Below are 27,106 nucleotides of genomic sequence, written 5' to 3'. Positions count from 1 at the left end.
TTTTGTCGAGCACAAACTCCATTGGATGGCCGACATCTTCTTTCTTGTTTTTCTGGGGTGATCTTAAGGTACGGTAACCTAAGTTGTTAAATGTCTAAGATTCCGATCGCTTATCTGATAACGTATTTGTTATTGCAGCTTGTCTTTTGCTAGATGTTATTAAATGTTGCGTCTCCTTATGGAGATATTCTTCTGGTAAGTCATGGATTGCATTGGCAATTTATGCCAAAGTTTTGTGTTTTCCGGAGAGGTCATACTGACCTTTCTCGCCGTAATCTCCCTTTAAATCTTTATTTGAGGAGAAATTAGTTTCTTCCATTAAGGTTTACTCGAACTACTAAAATACTGGTTGTTAATCAAAGATGATATTCAAATGAGAGTTTTGTTGTGGTTATGGTTAATAGATGTGGGGTAGCTTTCGTTTCAGAGCTTTGTAGCGTCATTGTTTGAATGTAGTGACAGCGCCATGTGTTGATTGTTTAAAAATCCCGATACTTGCTATGGACGAGTATAGGAAAATATGGTAAGGTTGAAGTGATATTAGATTTTTTTTCGGCTAATGTCACGTACAGAAAGATGTTTGTGCATTGTGTAATACGGGCGTACATATTTTACGTGTTGTGGGAGAGTGTGTCTCAATTTATCGTAACTTCATGTTTTAAAATATGGCCAACATTTTTTGATATGTTTTATGGTATAGCTAGACAAGCAGAATTTGTTACCTTAAGTGCATTTTTCATTGTTTACAAAACACTGTATCCCCAATGTATTGGAAGTATTTTGAGGAAACTTGACATTGAGCTACGCATTAAGGGTTTGTGTTTCTTTTATACGTTATTAAGTACGAATGTCGTCATTTTGCGAGAGAGGGTTACAGAAATGTGCACTCTCTGTTTGTAGCATTTCTTTGCCTGATTTGGTACATGTCATTTTATTCATCCACAATGTGACAGCTGTTATGAAATAATTTGTTTTACGTACGTTGATCACGCCTCTTTATATCAATAACGGATCTGTTACAACAGGCATACAAGCATAATAAACAATTTCTACAAAGTTTAAGACTTAGACCTTTATGGGAAAAAAAGCATGTAACAAGGAGTTGTAATTACGCTTTTTCAGTTAGTTAAAATCGGCTACGATAGTAGTAATAATGATAATCCTAAAAAATGAACTGAGGAAATGTGTGAGTATAGGTTAATTACTATTGTTGCCAATCGTGTCGTTCACCAACCATGCTTGGACAGATGGCGTCAAGATTACAATAATATTACCGCTGTGACATGAACCCCATATTATAGTTTACACTGAACTACAAAAATGGATTGTGATCTTTAGTTGAAAGACTTGTGTGATGCAGCTCTTGGTTGTCTATACTGTGCATGTATCCCTGAGTAACTACTGCGACCTACATCCTTTTCAACGTACTTATGGAGTTCATATCGTGGTCTCCCCCCTATAATTTTTAACACCTGAAACTTATCTCCAGTACTAAGTTGGTGGTCCATTGATGACTCACATTATCCTATGGTTACATGATCTACCCATCAAATCTTTAGCATTTTTCTGCAGCACCATATTTCAAAAGCTTCTATTCTATTCTGTAAACGGTGTATCATCCACATTTCACTTCCATATAAGGCTACATTCCAGCGAAATAATTTCAGAAAAGCCTTCCTGATAATTAAATCTATATTCCGTGTTAACAAATTTTGCTTCTTTGGAAATATGTTTCTTGCCTTTGCCAGTCCACGATTTATATCTTCTCTACTTCAGTTGTTGTTTATTTTGCTGCTGAAATAGCAAAATTCATCTTTTACTATAGTGTCTCATTTCCTGTTCTAATTATCTTAGCATTGTTTGATTTAATAAGACTACATCGCGTTACCCTTGTTTTGCTTTTGCTGATGCTAATTTTATATCCTTCTTTCAAAACACTGTCCATTCCATTCAACTGCTGTTCCAAGTCTGTTATGGTCTCTGACAGAATTACAATGTTGTCGGCAAATGTCACTGTTTTTAATTTCTTCTAGCCTACTTGAACCTAAATTCATCCTCCAAATTAAACTTTTGTTTAATGCTTACTGAATGTATGAAAGGAATAGGCTACAACCCTGTCTCACTCCCTTCTCAACCACTTATCTCCATTCATGCCCCTTGATCCATATAACTGCTCTCTGGGTTCTATACAAGTTCTATATAACCACACACTCCCTGTGTTTTATTCTTGCTTCCTTCAGATTTTCAACTAGAGTATTCCAATCAACATTGTCAAAAGCTTTCTATAAATCTACAAAAGTCATAAATATAGGTTTGGCTTTCCGTAACCTATCATCTAAGAGGATGTGTAGTCTGTATTGCCTCACGTGTTTGTACATTTCTCTGAAATCTACCAGTTTTCCCATTCATCTGTAAATAATTTGTGTTAGCATTTTGCAACCATAAACTATTAAACTTATGAAATATTCATACCTCTCAGCACCAGCTTTCCCTGGAATTGGAATTATTAGAATCTTCTTGAAGTTTTCAATTATTACACTTGGGTCATTCCATGACTAAAAATGATTTGATAGCCATTGTCTCAGATTTTGATATAACTTAGCATTGTTGTTGCTTTTATGAATCTGTTTAAGGGAGCAAAATATTTCTTCTTTGTCTCAAACCATGTGGATTTGGCAGTGTGCTAAAGTTTCTAGAATTTAACGAGTAATTAAAAGTTGCAACAATTGAGACATACAGAAAAACAGTTAACAAAAAGTATTGTAATTATTTGTCTAGAAACAATGTACTATTAATTCCCCATCAGGAGTCAAAAAAAGAGGTCTCACCCATATTGAAAACTCTTTTAGGGCCGTATGACATATCCTTATTATTCAGAGTTTCAGATACTTCCTGGAACCAGTTTCTTATTTTTCTCCCCAGTATCAGACTCGAGCTCCATTAACATTCAGCACCTTTTTGTGAGAAAGTTTCCTCTCTCTTAAGACAGCTGTATATAATTTTTTTGCAGGTTGATTGTTTGCAGTGTAGCTTTAGAACTTAACAGATTTTACATTTTCAGTGAGTTTATGCATAGGCATACATAGTTTCCTTGGTAACTGGAAACCTCAAACATTCCAGACTCAAGTGCATAATTACCCCCCCCCCCCCCCTAAATGACAGAATTTGGCTGCAGTGCCTTGTAGATTTTCAGGGAGATATGTTATATTTTCATGATTTGTATTGCATGTTGTACTATTTTGCAGGGATAGCTAAATTGATACCAGATACTCAGGCAAGGCCATGAGCTAGATCTATCTTGATATAAAAATACCAGAAATATTTCAAATAGTCCTGCTTACACAAAATTTGTCTAGTTAAAATATAGAACAGCTGTGAATTGTGATGTTTCAAGTAAATTTCTAGAGACATTCAAAACAGGACACATATGTGTCTACATGAAATATATTTGCAGTTGCAAATATGGACAGCTATATAATGAAATCATGACAATGAAAATTTGTGCCGGAGTGGGACTTGAACTCGGATTTACTGCTTCATGCGAGGGGTCGATTTCCAGACCCAAACTTCCATATGTAATTGTTCATGCATCACAACCTGCACTTGTACACTTACCATAACTCCCATACAGGAAAGGGGGGGGGGGGGGGAATACATGTCTCTACCATGGCCTTAACAGAGAACCAAAATATTGTGGTTCTGTTAATGGTCATAGAAGTAGAATAGTTTATGGGTTGTACAATATTTAAACACCTGAGAAATAGAACTATAAAACTGAACTTTATCTCCCAACTGATTAATTTTCTTCTGATGATTTATTTAAACATGTAGAATATGAGGAACTGGTTAAGCATTGCTTAAAGAAAAACTCTACAAAATTCAATTTCTTCAACACAGCCCTTTTCAGAAAATTACGAACTCAGACAAGAACAAACCAAGAAGTCATTCTGTATCAAATTGAATAGCACGTTGTGTCATTTATAATAAGGGTTATTCCATGTCAGTTCAATCAGGGGCTCCAGCTCATAGTCTCGAATTTGACTGAAATTCAGTACACTAATTCTACCATGTGTGGAACACTCATGTACAAAGTATTAGTTTCCCCTGCCAATTAGTTCCAGAATTATGACTTGCGAAAGAAGGTGGTGTGACCCGGAAATTGCAACCCGCATCTGGCAATCTATCTTCAGACCCAACTTGAGGTCTTAATAACTTTGGAACTATTCTACACAGTCCAGTGAAATTTTTACAAACCCAGTAACATCCATTTAGAGAACACACTCCATGAATCAAAACATCAACAACATATTTCTGAGGGAAAATAAAAAATTCCAAAATGTGGTTAAAAAAATGTAATATGTTAAAAGGTTCATATTGTAGGTGCCTTCTATGCCACATATAATTCACTCAAAAAGGGTATAAATTTTTTTGTGGTAAGCTTAATGTGGCCTTAACACACACAGAACTCATCATCCCCATATCAGTCACATAAACTGAGTTACATGCACACGAAAATACAAAAATTTGAAAAATTACCTGAAAAACATGGATTTTCGAAGTGTGGTAGCACAAAAGGGACAAGTGGTATCCAAGCCAAATTTCACACGCTATAAGTAGACCATAATGATATATATCCCTAAATTTCAGCAAGTTGTTGCAAGACATTTGCGTGCAATGGAAGTTGACGTGTATTTGGTGATGTGGCCATTGTTCCACAACAAAATTTTGTAAAAACATATCGTAAACTGTTCTGCCTCTTCTTATCCTCTCCCACAACTGTTTAATCACTAAGCAACAACATATAGACAGATTAACACAACCTATCATTAATGTTTACTGCACCTTAACTGCTAAAAACCAGTCAATTGTGCTTCGAACGGAAGTTTTCCTACACTTATAGCTACTGTACTCTGTACATTGAGTGGCAAATTGTACTGTCTTCCTGACACTGTGATAGGAACTGGAACTGTCATAAGAATATGTTCAAAAGGAATCCAACATCTGTCCGCCAAACGTGGCCAATGAAATGATCTTGCTGGTGCCATGAAGTTCACAAATACATCACCTTCTGCTTCACAGCACTCTGCAACACATCCTAAGTACCATTTGTCATCATAAACAGCAATAACATAGCAACTTTGTTGTATGTTGCTGCTTTTGCTTCTGAATCCTGAGTCAGACACACTGTGAAGACACATGTTGTGCATGAACCTATAGTTATAACCGGACAGTCTGCTCATCTGCACATTGTCAGAGTCCACTGGAGAGAAGTGATGATGGCTCCTTGTGTCTGCAACAGTTTTAACATGTTCTAGTCTGCTTTTTAGCAACTCTTAGACTGATTTCCCCTCATCTTTCAAAACATGGAATGATTGTATGCCAGAGATATTTTTCTGTATCCAGGTAAATAACTGAGTAGGCGTTAGAATGTGACTTTCTGTAGGGTGCTGCAGACTAGCTCGTGATGCCATGCGCTTAATGGTAGCACCAATACCATCACATACATTTTTACCATGACTTGTTGCGAAAAAATTCCATTCTGCGTGAATCTGAAAATCATGGTAATGCATGCATAAATTTTTTAGATTTTTACAGTTTTTGTACTATCTAGCTGCCCCATCACTGAAGTATTTCGCAAAATGTATGTGAGGCAGCTTGTTTTTCACATATGCCATGACAGTGCGAATGTGGGCATGAACTGCAATGGCATCATGAATTAAACAGTCACTAAAAACGCACAGGTTCATGACAGACACATCACCTGATTCACGTCTATAGTAAATCCCAAATGGCTGGAGAGTTGCTTGTCTGCTGTCCCAATGATATCCTTGGATGGCATCTTGAACTATAAATGCATAATTTTCAGAAAAGTCTAGTGTTACTATAATTTCATCTTGTTTCAAATTATCCTTAACAAAACGGGAGATAAGCCAATTGTGCTGTTGCTGTGAAGCTGTGTGTGGTCAGTCTGTCCGTTTTATGACAACACATTTCAACAAAATTTTCCACTGTACTTTGCTTTGTTTCAAGACTTGTGGGATCCATGTGTGTCCTTTGTTTATAAGAAATGAGTTCATCGTCAATCATAAGGAGTTCACCATGTTGTTGTTGTGGTCTTTAGTCCTGAGAGTGGTTTGATGCAGCTCTCCATGCTACTCTATCCTGTGCAAGCCTCTTCATCTCCCAGTATACCTACTGCAACCTACATCCTTCTGAATCTGCTTAGTGTAATCATCTCTTGGTCTCACTCTACGATTTTTACCCTCCACGCTGCCCTCCAATACTAAATTGGTGATCCCTTGATGCCTCAGAACATGTCCTACCAACCGATCCCTTCTTCTGGTCAAGTTGTGCCACAAACTTCTCTTCTCCCCAATCCTATTCAGTACTTCCTCATTAGTTATGTAATCTACCCATCTATTCTTCAGCATTCTTCTGTAGCACCACATTTCGAAAGCTTCTATTCTATTCTTGTCCAAACTATTTATCGTCCATGTTTCACTTCCATACATGGCTACACTCCATACAAATACTTTCAGAAATGACTTCCTGACACTTAAATCTATACTCGATGTTAACAAATTTCTCTTCTTCAGAAACGCTTTCCTTGCCATTGCCATCTACATTTTATATCCTCTCTACTTCGACCATCATCAGTTATTTTGCTCCCCAAATAGCAAAACTCCTTTACTACTTTAAGTGTCTCATTTCCTCAGCATCACCCGACTTAATTCGACTACATTCCATTATCCTCGTTTTGCTTTTGTTGATGTTCATCTTATATCCTCCTTTCAAGACACTGTCCATTCCATTCAACTGCTCTTCCAAGTCCTTTGCTGTCTCTGACAGAATTACAATGTCATTGGCGAACCTCAAAGTTTTAATTTATTCTCCATGGATTTTGAGTCCTACTCCAAATTTGTCTTTTGTTTCCTTTACTGCTTGCTCAATATACAGATTGAATAACATCGGGGAGAGGCTACAACCCTGTCTTACTCCCTTCCCAACCACAGCTTCCCTTTCATGTCCCTCGACTCTTATAACTGCCATCTGGTTTCTGTACAAATTGTAAATAGCCTTTCGCTCCCTGTATTTTACCCCTGCCACTTTTAGAATTTGAAAAAGAGTATTCCAGTCAACATTGTCAAACGCTTTCTCTAAGTCTACAAATGCTAGAAACGTAGGTTTGCCTTTCCTTAATCTTTCTTCTAAGATAAGTCGTAAGGTCAGTATTGCCTCACGTGTTCCAGTGTTTCTACGGAATCCAAACTGATCTTCCCCGAGGTCGGCTTCTACTAGTTTTTCCATTCGTCTGTAAAGAATTCGTGTTAATATTTTGCAGCTGTGGCTTATTAAACTGATTGTTCGGTAATTTTCACATCTGTCAACACCTGCTTTCTTTGGGATTGGAATTATTATATTCTTCTTGAAGTCTGAGGGTATTTCGCCTGTTTCATACATCTTGCTCACCAGATGGTAGAGTTTTGTCAGGACTGGCTCTCCCAAGGCCATCAGTAGTTCCAATCGAATGTTGTCTACTCTCGGGGCCTTGTTTCGACTCAGGTCTTTCAGTGCTCTGTCAAACTCTTCACGCAGTATCGTATCTCCCATTTCATCTTCATCGCCCTTGTATAGACCCTCTATATACTCCTTCCACCTTTCTGCTTTCCCTTCTTTTCTTAGAACTGGGTTTCCATCTGAGCTCTTGATATTCATACAAGTGGTTCTCTTATCTCTAAAGGTCTCTTTAATTTTCCTGTAGGCAGTATCTATCTTACCCCTAGTGAGATAAGCCTCTACATCCTTACATTTGTCCCTGCTTAACCATTTTGTACTTCCTGTCGATATCATTTTTGAGACGTTTGTATTCCTTTTTGCCTGCTTCATTTACTACATTTTTATATTTTCTCCTTTCATCAATTAAATTCAATATTTCTTCTGTTACCCAAGGATTTCTACTAGCCCTCGTCCTTTTACCTACTTGATCCTCTGCTGCCTTCACTACTTCATCCCTCAAAGCTACCCATTCTTCTTCTACTGTGTTTCTTTCCCCCATTCCTGTCAATTGTTCCCTTATGCTCTCCCTGAAACACTGTACAACCTCTGGTTCTTTCAGTTTATCTAGGTCCCATCTCCTTAAATTCCCACCTTTTTGCAGTTTTAATCTACAGGTCATAACCAATAGATTGTGGTCAGAGTCCACATCTGCCCCTGGAAATGTCTTACAATTTAAAACCTGGTTCCTAAATCTCTGTCTTACCATTATATAATCTATCTGATACCTTTTAGTATCTCCAGGGTTCTTCCATGTATACAACCTTCTTTCATGATTCTTAAACCAAGTGTTAGCTATGATTATGTTGTGCTCTGTGCAAAATTCTACCAGGCGGCTTCCTCTTTCATTTCTTAGCCCCAATCCATATTCACCTACTACGTTTCCTTCTCTCCCTTTTAATACACTCGAATTCCAGTCACCCATGACTATTAAATTTTCGTCTCCCTTCACTATCTGAATAATTTCTTTTATTTCATCATACATTTCTTCAATTTCTTCGTCATCTGCAGAGCTAGTTGGCATATAAACTTCTACTACTGTAGTATGTGTGGGCTTCATATCTATCTTGGCCACAATAATGCGTTCACTATGCTGTTTGTAGTAGCTTACCCGCATTCCTATTTTCCTATTCATTATTAAACCTACTCCTGCATTACCCCTATTTGATTTGGTGTTTATAACCCTGTAGTCACCTGACCAGAAGTCTTGTTCCTCCTGCCACCGAACTTCACTAATTCCCACTATATCTGACTTTAACCTCTCCATTTCCCTTTTTAAATTTTCTAACCTACCTGCCCGATTAAGGGATCTGACATTCCACGCTCCGATCCATAGAACGCCAGTTTTCTTTCTCCTGATAACGACATCCTCTTGAGTAGTCCCCGCCCGGAGATCCGAATGGGGGACTATTTTACCTCCGGAATATTTTACTCAAGAGGACGCCATCATCATTTAATCATACAGTAAAGCTGCATGCCCTCGGGAAAAATTACGGCTGTAGTTTCCCCTTGCTTTCAGCCGTTCGCAGTACTAGCACAGCAAGGCCGTTTTGGTTATTGTAACAAGGCCAGATCAGTTAATCATCCAGACTATTGCCCTTGCAACTACTGAAAAAGCTGCTGCCCCTCTTCAGGAACCACACGTTTGTCTGGCCTCTCAACAGATATCCCTCCATTGTGGTTGCACCTACGGTACGGCTATCTGTATCGCTGAGGCACGCAAGCCTCCCCACCAACGGCAAGGTCCATGGTTCATGGGGGGGAGGGGGTGGGGGGGGGGGGGGAGTTCACCATACAGTTTGTTATTCATGTGTTCTGCAAGATTTGCCTTACCAGGACACTTTTCACACCTGTGTATCATGCACTGGTAGGAACTGATTTCACACACTAGCAGCTTCATTGCACCTCTGTAATCCAGACCAGAATCCTTTATAGCAGCTTAGCATTTTATGGGTCTCACATACACAAACATTGTGTGTTCCCCTTGCACTTACAGGCACAACCCATTTTGGCCGAAGATTGAAAAAAAAGATGATAAACCTACTTTGGTATTGGGATACTTATCCTTGAATTCTATATGTAGTTCTGATATGTTGCATAGCAACAGTCTTTTTTGCACCTGTACACGTACATTTCCCATTTTCACCGTTACATAGTCTTTTTTTTTCCCAGGCATTATTCGGCTGTAGTCATTATTTTCATAAAACTCTGACACTAGCACCTTTATTTCTGAACTCAATTGCTTACCCTGAGCCTGCTGAAGTTGTGGAAGCACTCCTTGGGTTGCTTTTATTTTCCTAGCTTGCTTTACCATACATCTAGAAACATTGAATTCCTTTGTAGTGTAGTCAATAGACCAGCTGGAAGGTGCAAGGGTAAGCATAGCTACTTTTTTTTGGCGTGTGGATATGACACATTTTTCTTTCAAATCATGCACAATTTTGTCCAAATCAGAGCATATCTGGCATGATTTCTGTTCCTTTGGAGCAGATAGTTCTTCCTCTTCCACCATTAGTGTTTCAGCTATTTTGTGTTTTAATTCCATTTGAGCTTTTTGTAGTTTTCTTCTACCATAACTGGGCCTGTCTCTTTTCCCAACTTTGTGGGAGACGAACCAAGAGCAGTCACTGAAGTATTTAATCGCTCATCCGCTGTGGTTGTAGGTGGCTGATACTCTTAGTCACTTTCATGTAAACTATCAGAATATTCTTCATTTTTTAGCAGTGTAACACACCTGGAACATAACTTTTGTCCTGGTGAGTCCCATGCACTGATTCACTTTCAATACTGATTTTATATCAGTTTCTCTGAGGCTACACTTCACTGTCTTCTTATGAATCCGAAATGGATCAAAACAACTTCTTTGTAGGAAAGAATACTTATCCAGAAACACTCTCATGTGATGATAACAAACACTAAAGTTTCGTGGAACTGTACTTCTTGTGCCCACAGGGTGTATCCTGGATCTCCATAGCAACAAATCTTGGTCCGATTCAACCACATCATACAGTACAAAGCGAAAGCCACATTTTGTTCCATATGTTGTTTTATGACATTTAGATGCTTGTGCTCTACCAATACTGCAACTTTTTTGGACAAAAGCACCTCTAGTACACTCTTCTGCCTCCATACTGACTTTCCACAATAGTGCTGACCAGTCTGAACTAGAATCTTGAAACATGAGTAAGCTGTAATTGTTGCTTGTTTCCTTTGTTGTTCCTGCCTAACAATGACTCATTCTGTCTCTGAAAACTACCATTGTTTAACTTTCTGTTGCCTAATGGTTCCCAACAATTGCTGCAGCTTTATGTGAAACAAGCTGTTACTTGCTAAATCACGTTAAAAGAAACGTAACCAAATATATCTCTGTCAACTTTTATTGTACACAAATGCCTTGCAATAACAAGTTGAAATTTTGCCACGTATTATATTATGGTCTACTTATGGAGTGTTTGAAATTTGGCTTGGATATCACTTGTCCCTTTTGTGATGCCACACTTAGAAAATCCATGTTTTGTAAGGTAATTTTTCAAATTTTTGTATTTTCATGTGCATGTAACTCTGTTTGTGTGACTGATATGGGCAAGATGAGTTCTGTGTGTGTTTAGGCCACATTTAGCTTACCACAAAAAAAATTATACCCTTTCTGAGTGAATTATATGTGGCATAGAGGGCACCTACAATATGTACCTTTTAACGTATTACATTTTTTTAATCACATTTTGGAATAATATGTACCTTTTAACGTATTACATTTTTTAATCACATTTTGGAATTTTTTATTTTCTCTCAGAAATATGTTGTTGGTGTTTTGATTCATGGAGTGTGTTCTCTAAATGGATGTTACTGGGTTGTAAAAATTTCACTGGACTGTGTGGAATAGTTCCAAAGTTATTAAGTCCTGAAGTTGGTTCTGAAGATATTTTGTACACGAGTGTTCCACACTTGGTAGCATTGGTGTGCTAAATTTCAGCCAAATCTGAGACTATCAGCTGGAACATTTTCTCAAATTGATTGAATTGACATGGAATGACCCATAAGCTATTGTAAGATTAGCCAGTATACAAAAGAAGTTAAAAAATTCACAAATACACGAAAGTGGCTAGAACTGGAGCCTTGGTCCGAATTATGGTTTTCAATTTCTTTAACCCAAATGCGGAGACCCACACTAACAGTAATATCATCGAAAGGGAAAAGGATAATGGAGTAACTTTTTATTCATTCTTGTTCCAAAAGGTATAAATTAACTGGTTTTTCACTCCTTCATTGTTTATTACTTCATAGATGAAAATAATTAACAAAACCCCCTGCAGGTTCTGGGGTTAGAATAGGCCCGATGTATTCCTGCCTGTTGTAAGAGGCAATGTAAAGGAATCTCTTACTTTTCGGCCTTCAGTTGTATGGTCCCCTTTAGGGTTTGACCTCCACGCTTATCAAATTTTTCCAAAGTGCAGGCCATTTGCAGAAGGACACCTTACGCAGTGCATCACATATCCATCATGCTGTAAGGTTGTCTGCACCTATTATTGCCAAGGCTCTGCAACTCCACCCATAATCCAGCTATTTGGCCGAGGACACCTTTTGGGTGCATAATCTCCGTCTGTTGTCCACAGCACTCTTTTGTCCCATTGACAATACTGGATTTTGATGCACTCAGTATTCAGCCCGGTAGCCAGTCAATTGTGGTGGGGCCATCATGTACCCACTTGTTGGTAGCCCTCTGACAACACTGGGATTGCACTACTGATGTCTGAGCTGCAAACTCCCCACTTATGTCAAGGAGTAGTAGCCCATCGTCTTGGGGCATCAGGACTCTGTGCAATGGCCATCATGCCAGGTGGCCTTTACTGTGGTTGGGTGGCACCCGAGGGGAGAGCCCCAGACCGGTGGGGATGGCACCTTGGCAGATGATCCAGTATGAAGCAGACCAAGTTATCTTTTGCTGGAGACTGAATGACCCCAGCAGTCTGTAAGATAGGGGAGGTTAAATTCAGTGCTTAGAAGTATGACCCCAAATTGTTCCTGTCCCTAGCTACACCATTGGAAGAACCTAGGGTTACAGAAAGAAGAGAGCCATATTCGCCTCATTATTTAGTGTACAGCAGAACCTATGGGGACTCCTTCCTGGCTACAAAGCCTCTATTTTTTTTGTAGAATGCCTGGATGATAAGTTCGGTGAAGTGTGGCGCTGTCCAAAATGCGCAGCAGATCAGTCGTGATTCAGAAAGCATCTGCAGCTCAGTCACTGTTACTCACCTGTGTTTTTGGTGTGCTCACTTCATCTGGTGCGTGTATAGGGGACCTAAAGGTAACGGGGTTGCTACCAGTGCCTCCATCTTGGCTTTTGAGGGTGATTCGTTACCTGAAAAGGTCAAAGTGATGATCTATCAATATGATCTAAAATCTCCCACAATGGAGTGCTAAAGTCCGGAAATTCGGGCACACGTCTTCCCTGCGTACTTCCAGCCCCACATGTTGAGACCGTAGATGTCCATCCGAATACTCCATTTGCCCCCCCTCGAGGAAAATTATGGTGTAAAAGACCCTGCACCAGCTGACTTACCAAGAGGCTAATTGAAAATATGAACAGTTACACCCCATTGTCATCTTCACATACTGCAACTAGAACGACAATATCTTCGCTGGCAACAGCAGTCCCCTCGTCTCTGCCTCAGCGTCACCGACTACGGTCCACTCCATTGGTGGTTGTTCGCATTTCTTCTTCCGTTGCTCACAAAACCATCTCTTTGTGGCAACAATTCTTCCCTAAACACCAGGGACATTGGTCCCCAACTCCTATCTGAAGAAGCAACAGCCTGCCCTGGCTCTTCTCGCATGGAAGGGGGCCCTTGGGACTCTCCCTTCCTAGGTCTCCACCAATTCAAAAGTAGATATCAACCAGTGGCTGAAGGATGAAGGAGAAATTGGTTAAGGCACATGAGACCCTGATGACCACCACTCCCTACAAGTTCCGCATCTGAGGATGGAGTGGAGATTCTACTGTCCCCAGAAGACCTAGATCTCACCAATGCCTCAGCTACAGCGGAAATGGATAGGCCTACCTGCACCCATCCAGTGACAGCAGGTGACCCTAAGGCTTAAACTGCCTCCTTGCTCCCTCCATACCTTCCCAGATCACAGAAAGTCTCATCCTCCAGCGGAACTGCAGTGGTTTTTTCCACCATCTGGCTGAGTTACAGCAACTCTTAAGCATTACAACTGCTTTCTGCAATGCCCTTCAGGAAACTTGGCGTCCAGCAATGCGTACCCTCGCCCTTCATGGCTATCAGTTGTATTACAAAAATTTTACTGGCTGTAACAGGATGTCGGGTGGAGTATGTATATATGTCGTGACCTCTGTCTATAGAGAACCTGTGCCCCTACAAACACCTTTAGAAGTTGTTGCTGTCAGGATGAGGACAACACAGGGAAGTACCATCTGCAATATCTACCTTCCTGAGATGGTAAAGTACCGTACCATGTATTGGCTGCACTAATTTCCCAACTCCTCCCATCTTTTCTACTTCGGGGTGATTTTAATGCCCAAAACCCTTTGTGGGACGGTACCAATATTACTGGATATGGTAAAGATGTCAAAAATCTACTAACTCAACTCCTAAATACAGGTTCCCACACTCATTTCATTGTGGACAAGGCAAATACTCGGCCATTGATCTCTTAGTTTGCAGTCCTATCCTTCTACCATCTATCAACTGGAGAGCTGATGACGACTTGTGGTAGTGACCACTTTCCACTCTTACACTGTCCCTCCCCCGGCATCACTTGCCCAGATGGGCTCTTCCCAAGGCTGACTGGGGCAGTTTCTCCTCTGCTACCACCATTGGACCTGTTGAATGGCAGCATCGATGAGGTGATCCAGACCATTACTACTACGATGTTTCTGCAGCTGAATCGGCAATACCTTGTTCCTCAGGTTGCCCCTGGCAGAAGATGGTGCCTTGGTGGTTGTCGGAAATCGCAGCGGCCGTTAGGAATTGTAGTCGGGCCCTCCAATATCATAAGTGGCCTTATTGCCTGCAAATGGCTCCATGCCCTGGTACGTCAACTAATCAGACGATGGTAGCAGGAGTGTTGGGAACAGTATGTCTTCACCATCGGAACATGAACCTCTCCTTTGCGGGTTTGAACTAAACTGGGACACCTTTACGGGTATTGGACTCCTGCACGTATACCTGGGATTTCCACATGTGGAACTGTATATACCGATTCAGGCACAATCACAGAGCATTTTGCCAAGCATTGTATTAGAACCTCTGTGTCAGAGAGCTACCACTGTGCCTTTCACACTCGAAAAGAATGTGTGGAACACCACCACCTCTCTTTTCCTACATGTCAACCTGAGCCATATAATGCTCTGCTCAGTGCCCCTCCAGACTGTCTTGACACAGCTCCTGGGCCAGACTGCATCCTTCACCAATGGCTGAAAAGCTGTCAGCGGATTACCAGCACCGTCTTCAACCGCATCTGGAGTGGCGAGAAAGCATCATCATTCCAGTGCTAAAACCTGGTAAGAACCTCCTAGGTGTGGCTAGCTATCATCCTATTAGCCTCACCTCCATTCTGTGCAAGCTGTGCGAACTATGGTGATCTGGCAGTTGTGTTGGCTCATCGAGGCTCGGAGGTTTTTGGCTCTGTCCCAGCCCAGTTTTTGCCAAGGTCACTCCACCACTGACAACTTAGTCCGCCTTCTGAGCAACCTCTTCCCACCGTCATCACCTTATTGCCGTCTTTTTTGACCTGACGAAAGTCTGTGATAGCGCTTGGCAACACCATATCCTCACTCCTTTGCATGAGTGAGGTCTCTGGGGCCCGCTCCTGATTTGCATACAGAACTTTTTTCACTCCACACCTTCAGAATTCGAGTTGGTGGTTTACACAGTTTCCCCCATATCCAAGAGAATGGGATACCACAGGGCTCTGTACTGAGTGTCACACTCTTCTTAGTGGCCATTAATGGTCTCACAGCAGCAGTAGGGTTCTCTGTATCACCCTTCTTATATGCTGATGACTTTTGTATTTCCTTCTGCTCATCTATATTTGGCGTACCCAGACATCGACTGCAGTGAGGCATACGAAAGGCGCAGTCATGGGTCCTCACCCACAGCTTTCAGTTTTCAGCCGCCAAGACTTGGGTCATGCACTTCAGTCATCGTTGTTATGCACTTCTGTCATCATTGTTCTGGCCTCCCACATCCAGAACTTTATCTTGGTGACTTAATGTAGTGGAGATGTATTGCTTTTTGGGACTGGTTTTTGATGCCCGCTTAACTTGGCTTCCCCATCTTCATCAGCTTAAGCAAAAGTGCTGGTGGATCTTAACATTCTCCGCTGCCCTACACTGTTGCCGCTGTACAAAGCCCTTGTACAGTCCTGTCATGAGAACGTGGCATATGGTACAACATCGCTCTCAGCACTGTGGATGCTGGACCCTGTACACCACTGTGGAGTTCGACTTGCGATGGGGGCTTACCAAACAAGCCCACTGAACAGCCTACTCATGGAAGCTGGGGTTCCTCCATTGCGGATCAGGCGACAACTGCTTGCCAATTATACTACATAATATTCACAGCTCGCATAAACATTCAAATTACCGTCTCCTTTTCCTTAGCTCGGTGATCCATCTCCCGCAGTGGCTGCCCAGATCAGGGATTCCATCTCCTTGTACTAACTTTCCTGCAGGTCCACTCACGTACATCTCCATGGTCCATGCCTCAGCCACAGCTTCGTATTGACGTATTGCAAGGCCCGAATGACTCAGTTCCTTCTGAGGCCCTCCGCTGCCAATTTTTCTCTATTCTCGGCGATTACCAGGCCTCAGTAATAGCTTGCGCTCATGGCTTGATGTTTGATGACCACATTGGCTTTGCTTATGCTCACGCTGGGTGTAATTAACAGTGCTCCTTGCCAGATGGCTGCAGTGTTTTCACTGCAGACTTGGTGGCCATCTCTTGTGCCCATGAGAATATTTCCTCCTGCGCGGTTGAGTCCTTCCTCATCTGTAGTGACTCCTTGAGGAGCCTACAAGCTCTCAACCAGTGCTTCCCTCACCATCCTTTGGTAATAAGTATCCAGGAGTTTGTTGGTAATGATTATCCAGGAGTCTGTTTATGCCCTCAAAAACTGTAGACGTTCAGTGGCCTTCATCTGAACCCCATGCCATATTGGAATCGTGGGAAATTAACTTCCTGGCAGGCTGGCGAAACAGGCTACTGGTAAAGCGATAAAGCGACCCTGGAGGATTGACACACCGGAGACTGGTCTCCAATCGGTCTTACACCCTACAGTTTTCAGGATCTGGAATACCAAATGGCACACCCCAAGTACACCAAATAAACTACATCTTATCGAGGAGACAACAAACATGTGGAGGTCATCCACGCTAGCACTCACAGGGGCTCCATTGTCCTTTGCCGGCTCCACATGGGCCTTACTTGGCTGACTCACGGTCACCTCCTCCGTCGCAAGGATTGCTGCGGTTCTCGATTGACAGTAGTCCACATTTTGCTGAACTGTCCCAATTAGCCACCCTGATACTGTCTTTTAACCTTCCAGGCATGCTACCTAAGGTGTTACGAGACAGCACCTCAACGGTTGATCTACTTTTACATTTTATTTTAGAGGGAAGTTTTTATCACTCAATCTAAGGGTGGGTGTGCGGCTCTCTCTCCCAGACCTTCACTCTACCTAAATTTTAACTCTTTCTTGCTCCCTGTGGTGCTGTCTGTTCGTCTTCTTTCTTTTACCATTTGTATTTCTTTTGCCTTGTGCTTAAGGCTGGAGATTTTACTGTGTTGTAGAGTGTCTGTCTCATCCTTTTTTTATCCTTGTGATCAGCCAGGATACGTGCCTGACATTGGAAAAAGAGACTGATAACCCAGCAGTTTAGTCTTTTTACTCCCCAGACCAACCAACCAGTTAACAAAATTCACATGCATGTGTACATTGTGTTGACTTTACATTTCCTTTTGTTTAACATCTATTTTGGTTGAAAAACTTGAAAAGTGAAAGTAATATGTAATAATAACACGATTAAATACTTTGCTTAATGTGCAGGCAAGAAATCTATTTATGTAATGCTCTGAACTGATTGTGTATGTTGTGGCATGTGTTCTACACAGGATATTGTCTGTTGCCAGTAAACATGCTCTGCCTGTGCCTATTCATTCTAACAGATAATTTGGTGGTAGTCATGTCCATTTAAAAGGCTGAACAATGTTTATATAACAGCTGGTATATGACATGTAGCTTCACTGTTGGCTCTCCCTTTGATAATAAATGTTTTGCCAGTTACAGGGCGGGTATAGGTGGTGGTAGGAGGGTGCATAGGGCAAGTCTTAGTGAAATTTTGTTTTTCTTGATATTGGAACAGTGTGAAAGTATAGCTGTGAATGACCTATTCCAATGGACAGTTGAGCTCAGCCTCTAAATAATACAGTATACGATAATAATTGTGATTAGTGTGACCAGTTATAGAGAAGTTTTTTTAACAGAACTTGATCAGAGACATGAGAAAAATTTGAATCTTGAAACTATAGAATTAGTAAAAATGTTTTTTCAGAATGATGAACAGCCCTCAGGGGCTCAGCATTTGTTTGCTGGGTACAGGCTTGGTGACTCCAGGATTCCTGAGCTGAGGACTGGTAAGTGTGACCAATTCTCTGTCACTGTAAACTCAAGGCTTGCGTCAGCAACCACCATGCAGTGTGGTGGTGAAACATTGTGTGTCACAGGAAACGGGGATCTTGGCTTGACTGCCCAGATGGCGAGGATGGTATAAACCTCTACAAAAGTCCCCTCAATCACAAGATGTGCTGCACACTTATGAGATGCATGGCTGTTGAGGTGGAACAGTTGTTAGTGTGCAGCATCGGGAACCTGCCGCACCTCAGTTGTATAGGGCTTATCTAGGCATGTAGGGCTCTGTTTATGTGGACTTTTATTTTCCTATCTGTTCATGGAACTGGGATGGACCCTTTGAAATTTTCTCTTCCTCCTCCTGTGGATAGGGTGGGCTCCTAGGTACTAACATCCAATCAAACGAGGGTTCATGTAGCCAGTCCTCCAAGCTCGAGGATTACATAGTCTCATTCAGTGTCAAGAGAGTACATGCTTGGCCACCACAGGTCCCAGCTTTTGCAGCATTACTTCCTTTTTGTGCTGCAAGCTGATACTTCCACTATCCTTTCCCCCTCTGCCTTTCCTTTACATGGTTTTCTTGGTGCATTCTCTGCTTGGATCTGGTTTATGATTGGGACTTGAGTTTCCACTGCTGGTGTTCTCTACAACATTTCTACAATATTTCATTAAACAAACACATGGTCCCCGTCAGTCGGTTCGACCTACCACCAATTTTCAAAATTATCCAGAAGTGCAGATTGTGTAGAGAAGACAGCTCAATTCGGTGTATGCTCCCCCTTTGAGGCTTTCCATCTTTGCTCACTTCCCTTTAATAAGGTAATACTCCTGTGTTAGATTGTTGAGTGTGTTTATATAAATTTATAGCACGTTGTCATTTTAGTATTCATAAACATTTTATTTTATCTGTTATTACTTTTCTTTTGTAATTTCATGTACTGACACAGTCCATGACCATGGAGATTTTCTCCTCAATTTTGTCTTGTGGGACTAGACATGTGAAATAAAATAAATAAATAAATAGATGACTTACACTTTTAACAATTCCCAACTGTAATATTACCTAAAGTACACGAAAACAAGAGTCAAAACTGAGTAGATCCACTATCTTGATAAGATACAAGTTGCTCTTTGTCTTTTGGATTGCTGTCACCTCTTCAGACTTATCTTCGATGTGTTATGCTAAGAACTGAGGTTTGTTCATTATGTGTGTGTCTCCTGTCAACAAACTAGATACTGTCATGAGTAGACTTCGCCATGACTTTAAACGGGAATACCTATCAGCTGATTTTAGTCTTAAAAAGGTGCAACTGTAACACCACTAGTACAGGAATTTTCCCACAAGTGATCGGACCACCGCACCCTACATTGTCACTTGTAACCTTTGCCAACCTCCTCTTTCCATACCTATTGAGATACAGGCCATGCCTAGTGAAACCTGATCCGTTGATGGACTCAACTGGCACCACTGCAATGTGAGCCATGCCCTCCGCCATCAGTGATTTCTTAAGATCCATGTTAACACATCTCACAGCAGCATTAAGACAAGGCCGATCATGACACTGATCAGCTGTGTGAAGTACACACCAGTCTGGGTAGCTATCTCTTCCAGGTTACTGCGTACATCATACTCCTCATCTCTATCAAGACTATTTCGAGTTCCACTCACAGTCACTACCTGGTCCTCTGTCATAAAATTAAAGTAACAATCTTCTGAACAACCCTTCACAATTTGGGTGACCCAGTACTCCCCAACACTTTCTGCAGCTGCTGGCCTACGCCTCTGCCCTGTGAACTACCTAATACCAGAGCCTCCTTTTTTCTATTTGAAACTGCAGCTGTCTTAGGGTCCTGAAGTACTGAGGTCTGCTGCATGTTTCCTACATCTACAGCTACAAGAGCCTCCTCTCCACTAAGCTCTGACAGTTGGTCAAATCTATTGGTGACATGAGAAGTACAACTGTCTGAATATCTCCTCCTCCTAGCTGCTTTCATATGAGCAGCCTGTTCCCATTCCCCAGCACCCTCCTCACTGTATCCAATTCCTCCTTTGCATTTTGTAACTGCACCTGAAGGCACAGATCTTATGCTCATGCTTCTCTATTAACTTATTTTTTACTTATTTGTGCTACAGAATCTACATTTCCAGGGGAAGATCTCTTGAGAATGTCCACTGGCTTCCCCACTGCAACCCCCCCCCCCCCCCTCTCCCTCGAACGAAAATATTTTGAACAAGTCTCGCATCGTAAGCCACTACTCGTAAACCTACAACAAAGCCCACACTTCTCACTCAAAGTAAAATGTTAACAATTACTGAAAAAAACTAAATGTCAGCATTGCCTAAGTTCAGTTACTACAGTCTTAACGATTTAAAGAACTAACAACAGTAATATTGAATTTCGCTCTGTACAATGATGTAACAGTTGTCATCTTGATTTTCGCTCCGTACCAAGAAAGCAACTACATCTATTAACATAGCTAAACCACAAGTAATACCAATACCATAAAAACTTCATACAATTTCTTGTGTAAAACCAAAAATTCAGAAAAGGTTGAAGAATAGAACTGATGTGGAAGCATTTGTTCTGGTGTTCAAGGGACCATGATCTCAAAATAATGTGAAGATAATGGTTCACTGCTGTGATGTCAAACCCTGCGTACCACCATCTATGCATCACACTGCGGGTCCGGGGGTTAGAATAGACCCGAGGTATTCCTGCCTGTCGTAAGAGGCAACTAAAAGAAGTCTCACACGTTTTGGCTTTTGTGTGTTGGTCCCCTGTAGGGTTTGACCTCCATTCTTACAAATTATTCTGAAGAGGGAGCCAATTGGGGATGGGTGCCCTACATGGTGCATTGTGTCCATTATGCACTTAGACCTCTCACATCCTTCATCGAAGTGGATCTGCACTTCCTCCTGTTTTCCAGCTGTTGGGTGGGGTCACCCTTCTGGGTGCGTTTACCTCCATCCACTGTGCAGTATCGTTTTCTGTGCTGATGTCCTGTCAGGTGGCCTTTGCTGCGGCTGGGTGGCGCCTGTGGGGAGGGCCCCTGTTTGAAGTGGGTGGCATAGGGCAGATGACATGCCATGAAGTGTGAAGTGTGGTGGTCAAACACCAGCAGTCTCTAAGTGATCAAGGTCTAACTTCAATGGTAAGAAATATGACCCCAGATTGATCCCCCCTCCCGGCCACACCATAGGAGGAATGTTAGGATAAGGATGGCAACAAAGCTTATTCACCCTGGTACCTCGTATATATGAGAGTTGATGGAGAATCTTTCTTCTCAATGAAACCTCAGTTTTTTGTGGAACATTTAGACGACAAGTTTGGGGAGGTGGAAGGCTTGTTCAAAATGCGGTAATTGTCGGTCTTGATCAAAACAGCATGCTCTGACAAGTCATGGGCACCACTTGCCTGTGACAAGCTGGGGATCTTTCTGTTTGTCACTCCCCAGAGGAGCTTAAATATTGTCCAGGGTATCACATTTCACAGGGACCTTCTTTTGCATTTTAAACATGAGCTAGGCTCCAATTTAGAGCAGCGGCGTGTCCATTTCGTGCAGCGTGTCCACCAGTGTCCGAGGGATAATCAGGTTGCCACCGATGCCTTCATCTTGGCCTTAGAGGGTGACACATTACTCGAGAAGGTCAAGGTGATGGTCTACCGCTGTGACGTAAAGCCATATATCCCTCCCCCGATGCAGTGCTTAGTGCTGGAAGTTCGACCATATGTCTTCCCACTGTACTTCAAGCGTCACCTGTCAGGATTGTGGACGTCCTTCACATCCCAATGCTCCTTGTACCCTGCCTCCCATCTGTGTCAACTGCAGAGAGCACCATTCGCCTTGCTCACCACACTGCAGGATTCTCCTGAAAGAAAGAAAAATAGGGGAATACAACATCCTGGACTGACTGACCTACACTGAGGCTAAGGGAAAATATGAGATGCTACATCCTGTGCATGTGACGTAAACCTACGCCGCCGATACAACAAAGGTTCTACCATCTTCCATTCCACCATGTACAGTTGGCTCTCAGAGCTGTCAGACCCCACCTGCCCCCTTGATGGTGAGGGGTACTTCCCTCCCTGTTGCTCCTGCATAACCTGCTTCAGGAGCAACACCCCTCGAACCATTGGCGACATCAGACCCCACTTCTCAGCCGGAGAAGTGTAAGTCATCTTCGGTTCCTCTCATCAGGAAGGGATCCCTTGGGTCACTCCCTTCCCAGGTTTCTACCAGTGGCAAAGCTGACACCCGCCAGTGGCTGAAGCAACCCCAGGTAGCTGGCTGTAAGGCTTCACAGTCCTCCTCAGTCCCTGAGACTGAATCAGTGAAGCCCTCCCAGCCGGACAAACCTAAGGAGCAGGGAGAGAAACCTAAAAAGAAAAAGACCCCCAAGAACCAAGGCACTGCGGTGACACCCACGCCACTACTACAAGTTCTGTGTCTAAGGATGAGGCGGAGATTCTGGCGTCCACTGAGAACTTGGATCTCGCTGGGCTCTCAGACACAATGGATGTCGATCGCACGGGTACTCATCTGGTGGCAGCAGGGGACCCTAAGGCATAGACTGCCTCATTGAGTGTTTCATGCCTTCCCAGTCTCACGATCATGTAATCCTCCAGTGGAATTGCGGCAGTTTTTTCCACCACTTGGCTGAGCTATGGCAACTGTTAAACTTTACACCTGCTTTCTGCGTTGCCCTCCTTGAAACATGGTTCCCGACAATGTGGATCCCTGCCATCCGTGGCTGTAAGGGATGTTACAGGAACTGAAGCGACTATAATAGTGTGTCAGGTGGAATTTGTGTCTATGTCCTGAACTCAGTATGTAGTGAACCTGTGCCCGTTCAAACCCCTGTTGAAGCTGTGGTTGTCAGAATAAGGACAATGCGGCAAATAACTGTCTGGAGTATATCTTCCTCCTGATGGTGCAGTACCCCTGAAAGTATTGGCTGCACTGATTGATCAACTTCTTAAACATTTCCTACTTTTGGGAGGTTTTAACGCATGTAACCCCTTGTGGGGTGGCGCCATGCTTATTGACGGAAGTAGGGAAGTCGAAAATTTACTGTCACAACTCGATCTCTGCTTCTTAAATACAGGTGCCCCCTCACATTTGAGTGTGGCACATTTGGCTATTGATCTCTTGATTTGCAGTCCTGGCCTTGTCCCATCTATCCACTGGAGAGCACATGACGACCTGTGTGGTAGTGATCACTTCTCCATCTTCGTGTCACTCCCCCGGCATCATGCTCACAGACGCCTACCCAGGTGGGCTTTAAAGAAGGCAGACTGGGAAACCTTCTGTCACTGCTGAATCTTCCCCAAATGGAGCCATCAATGTTGTTGTAGAGCAGGTCACTAAAACGATCGTTTCTGGGGTGGAAAACGCGATCCCTCGTTCTTTAGGGTGCCCCCAGCTAAAGACAGTCCCTTGGTGGTCACCAGAAGTCACTGAGGCAATTAAAGAGTGTCAGCAAGCTCTACAGCGACAAAAGCGGCAACCTTCCCAAGAGCACATAATAGCCTTTAAGCAGCTCCGTGCCTGTATTCACCAGCTTATAAAACGATGGAAGCAGGAGTTTTGGAAAGGTATGTGTCAACTGTTGAACACCGTAGGTCACCTTCCCAAGTCTGGACGAACAACAGACGTCTTTTTGGGTACCAGACCTCAACAGGTGCCCCTGCCATTAACATCAATGACGAATTATCTAACAATGCAGACGTGATTGCTGAGCACTATGCTCGAGCCTCTGCGTCGGAGAACTACCCCCAGCCTTTCACACCCTCAAATGGCGGATGGAAAGGAAAGTCCTCTCGTTCACTACATGCCACAGTGAACCCAATAACGCCCCATTTACGGAGTGAGAGCTCTTCAGCGTCCTTGCACATTGCCCCTACACAGCTGGGCTGGGTCGTATACACAGTCTGATAATTGAACTTCTCTCTTCTGACTAAAAGCCACACGTCCTCGTCATCTTCAACCTGATCTGGTGCAATGGCGTCTTTCCGTCGCAGTGGCGAGAGAGCTCCATCATTCCGGTGCTCAAACCCGGTCAAACCCCACTTGATGTGGATAGCTACCGGCCCATCAGCCTCACCAAACCTGGAACCACGTGGCCTACTGGCTCCATGTCAGGGTGGCTTCCGCCAGGGTTGCTCTATCACTTATAATCTTGTGTCCCTCGAGTCTGCCATCCGAAAAGCCTTTCCCAGGCGTCAACATCTGGTTGCCGTCTTTTTTGACTTACGTAAAGCATACAACACGACCTGTCTTTGCCACATTGTATGAGTGGGGTTCTCGGAGACCCGCTCCTGATTTTTATCCAAAACTTCCTGTCACTCCTGTATTCAGGAGAATGGCGTTCTGCAGGGCTCTGTATTGAGTGTCTCTCTATTTTTATTGGCTATTAACGGTCTAGCAGCAGTATTGCCATCAGTCTCGCCTTCTCTGTATGTGGATGACTTCTGCTTTTCGTACTGCTCCTCCAGTACTTGTGTTGCTGAGCGGCACCTACAGGGAGCCATTCACAAGGTGCAGTCATGGGCTCTATCCCACGGCTTCCAGTTTTAAGCTGCGAAGTCGTTTGTCATGCAGTTCTGTCAGCATCTCACCAGTCATGCAGAACCAGATCTTTACCTTAATGATGATCCACTCTCTGTAGTGGAGACACATTGATTCATAGGACTGGTTTTCGAAGCCCGATTGACTTGGCTACCTCACCTTCGTCAGCTTAAGTGGAAGTGCTGGCAGCACCTCAATGCCCTCCACTGCCTGAGCAACACCAACTGGGGTGCAGATTGCTCTACGCTGCTGCAGCTCTACAGAGCCCTTATTCAATCCCGCCTTGACTATGGGAGTCTGGTTTACGGTTCGGCGGCACCATCACCGTTGTGTTTGCTCGACACAGTGCACCAATGTGGCGTTCGCCTAGCGACAGGAGCTTTTAGAAGAGTCCAGTGGCCAGTGTCCTGGTGGAAGCCAGAGTCCGTCCATTGAAGGTTAAGCACGCACAAACTGCTCGCCAGTTACATTGCACACGTTCATAGTTCTCCTGTGCATCTGAATTACCGTCTCCTTTTCCCAACTGTGGCGGTTGATCTCCCACATTGGTGGCCCTGGTCAGTGCTTATGATTGCGGTTTGTGTCTGGTCCCTTCTGTCTGAACTGGAGTCCTTCCCGTTACCACCTCTCCTCGAGGTCCATTCACGTACACCTCCATGGTGTAGACCTAGGCTGCGGATTCTTCTGGACCTTTTGCATGGCCTTAAGGACTCAGTTAACCCTCTAGCTCTCTGCTATCACTTCCTCTCGATTCTCGACATGTACCGGACCATGAAGTGGTTTACACCGATGGCTCGATGGCTGGTGGTTATATGTAAGCTTTGCGTATGTTCGTGGAGGACATATTGAACAACACTCCTTGCCAGATGGCTGCAGGGTTTTCACTGCAGAGCTGGCAGCCATATCTCGTGCACTTGAACACATCTGCTCATGCCCTGGCAAGGCATTTCTCCTACGTACTGACTCTTGAGCAGCCTACAAGCTATCGACCAGTGCTACCCTCAGCATCCTTTGGTAGCATCCATTCAGGAGTCCATCTATGTCCTGGAGTGGCCCCGTCATTCCGTTGTGTTTGTGTGGACCCCAGGACACGTCGGAATCCCAGGCAACGAACTTACAGACAGGCTGGCCAAACAGACTATGTGGAAACCACTTCTGGAGAAGGGCATCTCTGAAACTGGCCTGTGTTCTGTCATTTGCTGCAGGGTTTTTTGGCTTTGGGAGACGGAATGGCATAACAATATGCACAACAAACTGCATGTCATTAAGGAGACTAATAATGTGTGGAAGTCTTCCATGAGGTCCTCTCGCAGAGAATCATTTGTCCTCTGCCGGCTCCGCATTGGCCATACGTGAATAACGCATGGTTACCTCCTCCATCTGGGGACCCACCTCGATGTTGCTGTTTCGCACAAATGGTGGTCGTCCACCTCTTGCTGGACTGCCCATTATTAGCAACTCTGTGACGGACTTTTAACTTTCCTAGCACCCTACCTTCAGTGTTGGGCGACAACATCTGAATAGCAACTTTAGTTTTACATTTTATTCATGAGGGTGGGTTTTATCATTTGATCTAAGTTTAAGCATGTGTTCTTTGCCCCTCTGTGTCCTCAACCCTAGTGCTTTTAGGGTGGAGGTTTTAATGTGCTGCAGAGCGGCTGGCTTCTCCTTTTTATTCTCATGGTCAGCCAGCCATGGTAATCTGCTCTCTTGTTATATCTCTTATACATGTTTTTTGCGTCTCTTTGTGGTTTTCTTGTCCGATTTTGTCCATTTTAGTGTTTGTTGCCCTTCTGTCATTCTTGTGGTTTTCTCCTCTCTTCCATCTGTGTTTTCTATGTCTTGATCATTTTACTCCCACCCTTGTGGAATTATTTTAATCGGAATGAGGGACTGATGACCTAGCAGTTTGTCCCCCCCCCCCCCTCCCCCTTTAAACCAACCAACCAACCATCTATGCACTTTTAATTCCTGTGATAGCTTGTCATCCTGGAGCATCGGAACTCCTGGCAACAACTGCTGTGATTGACGGCTCTTGCTGGGGCTGGGTGGCATCCATGGGGAGAGCCCCTGATCGGATTGGGTGGTGTCAAGGTGGATGTTTGGCACATGAAGTGTATCAAGCTTAAAAAATCTGGCTGTTCTCAAAGCAGTTGTCTCTTCAGGTGGTACCAGCTTATTGAATGCTGCTACGTGTGACCCTGCAGCCTTCCCTTGCTTGGCCACACCCTGGGAAGAGGGTCAGGTGGGATGAAACATTTTCCTCACTACCGGATCTGTACTAGGACGGACGGGGACACATTCACCACCATAAAGCCATTGTTTT

General features: G+C 43.2%; 1 protein-coding gene across 1 annotated transcript in view; it reads left to right on the top strand.

Moving 5' to 3' along the window:
• The first annotated feature begins 343 nt into the window (after positions 1-343).
• LOC126416431 (little elongation complex subunit 2-like) overlaps positions 344-27,106 on the top strand; it is a 221,806-nt gene continuing 195,043 nt past the window's right edge. Inside the window, exon 1 of the mRNA XM_050084151.1 lies at positions 344-523. Coding sequence (XP_049940108.1) covers positions 501-523 — 23 coding nt within the window. The 5' untranslated portion in view covers positions 344-500. The remainder of the gene's footprint in view (positions 524-27,106) is intronic.

This window comes from Schistocerca serialis, chromosome 8 (assembly GCF_023864345.2).
Source record: "Schistocerca serialis cubense isolate TAMUIC-IGC-003099 chromosome 8, iqSchSeri2.2, whole genome shotgun sequence".
Classification (NCBI taxonomy): domain Eukaryota; kingdom Metazoa; phylum Arthropoda; class Insecta; order Orthoptera; family Acrididae; genus Schistocerca; species Schistocerca serialis.
Note: the sequence above shows the minus strand (reverse complement) of the source record. Positions and strands in the feature narration are given on the sequence as shown.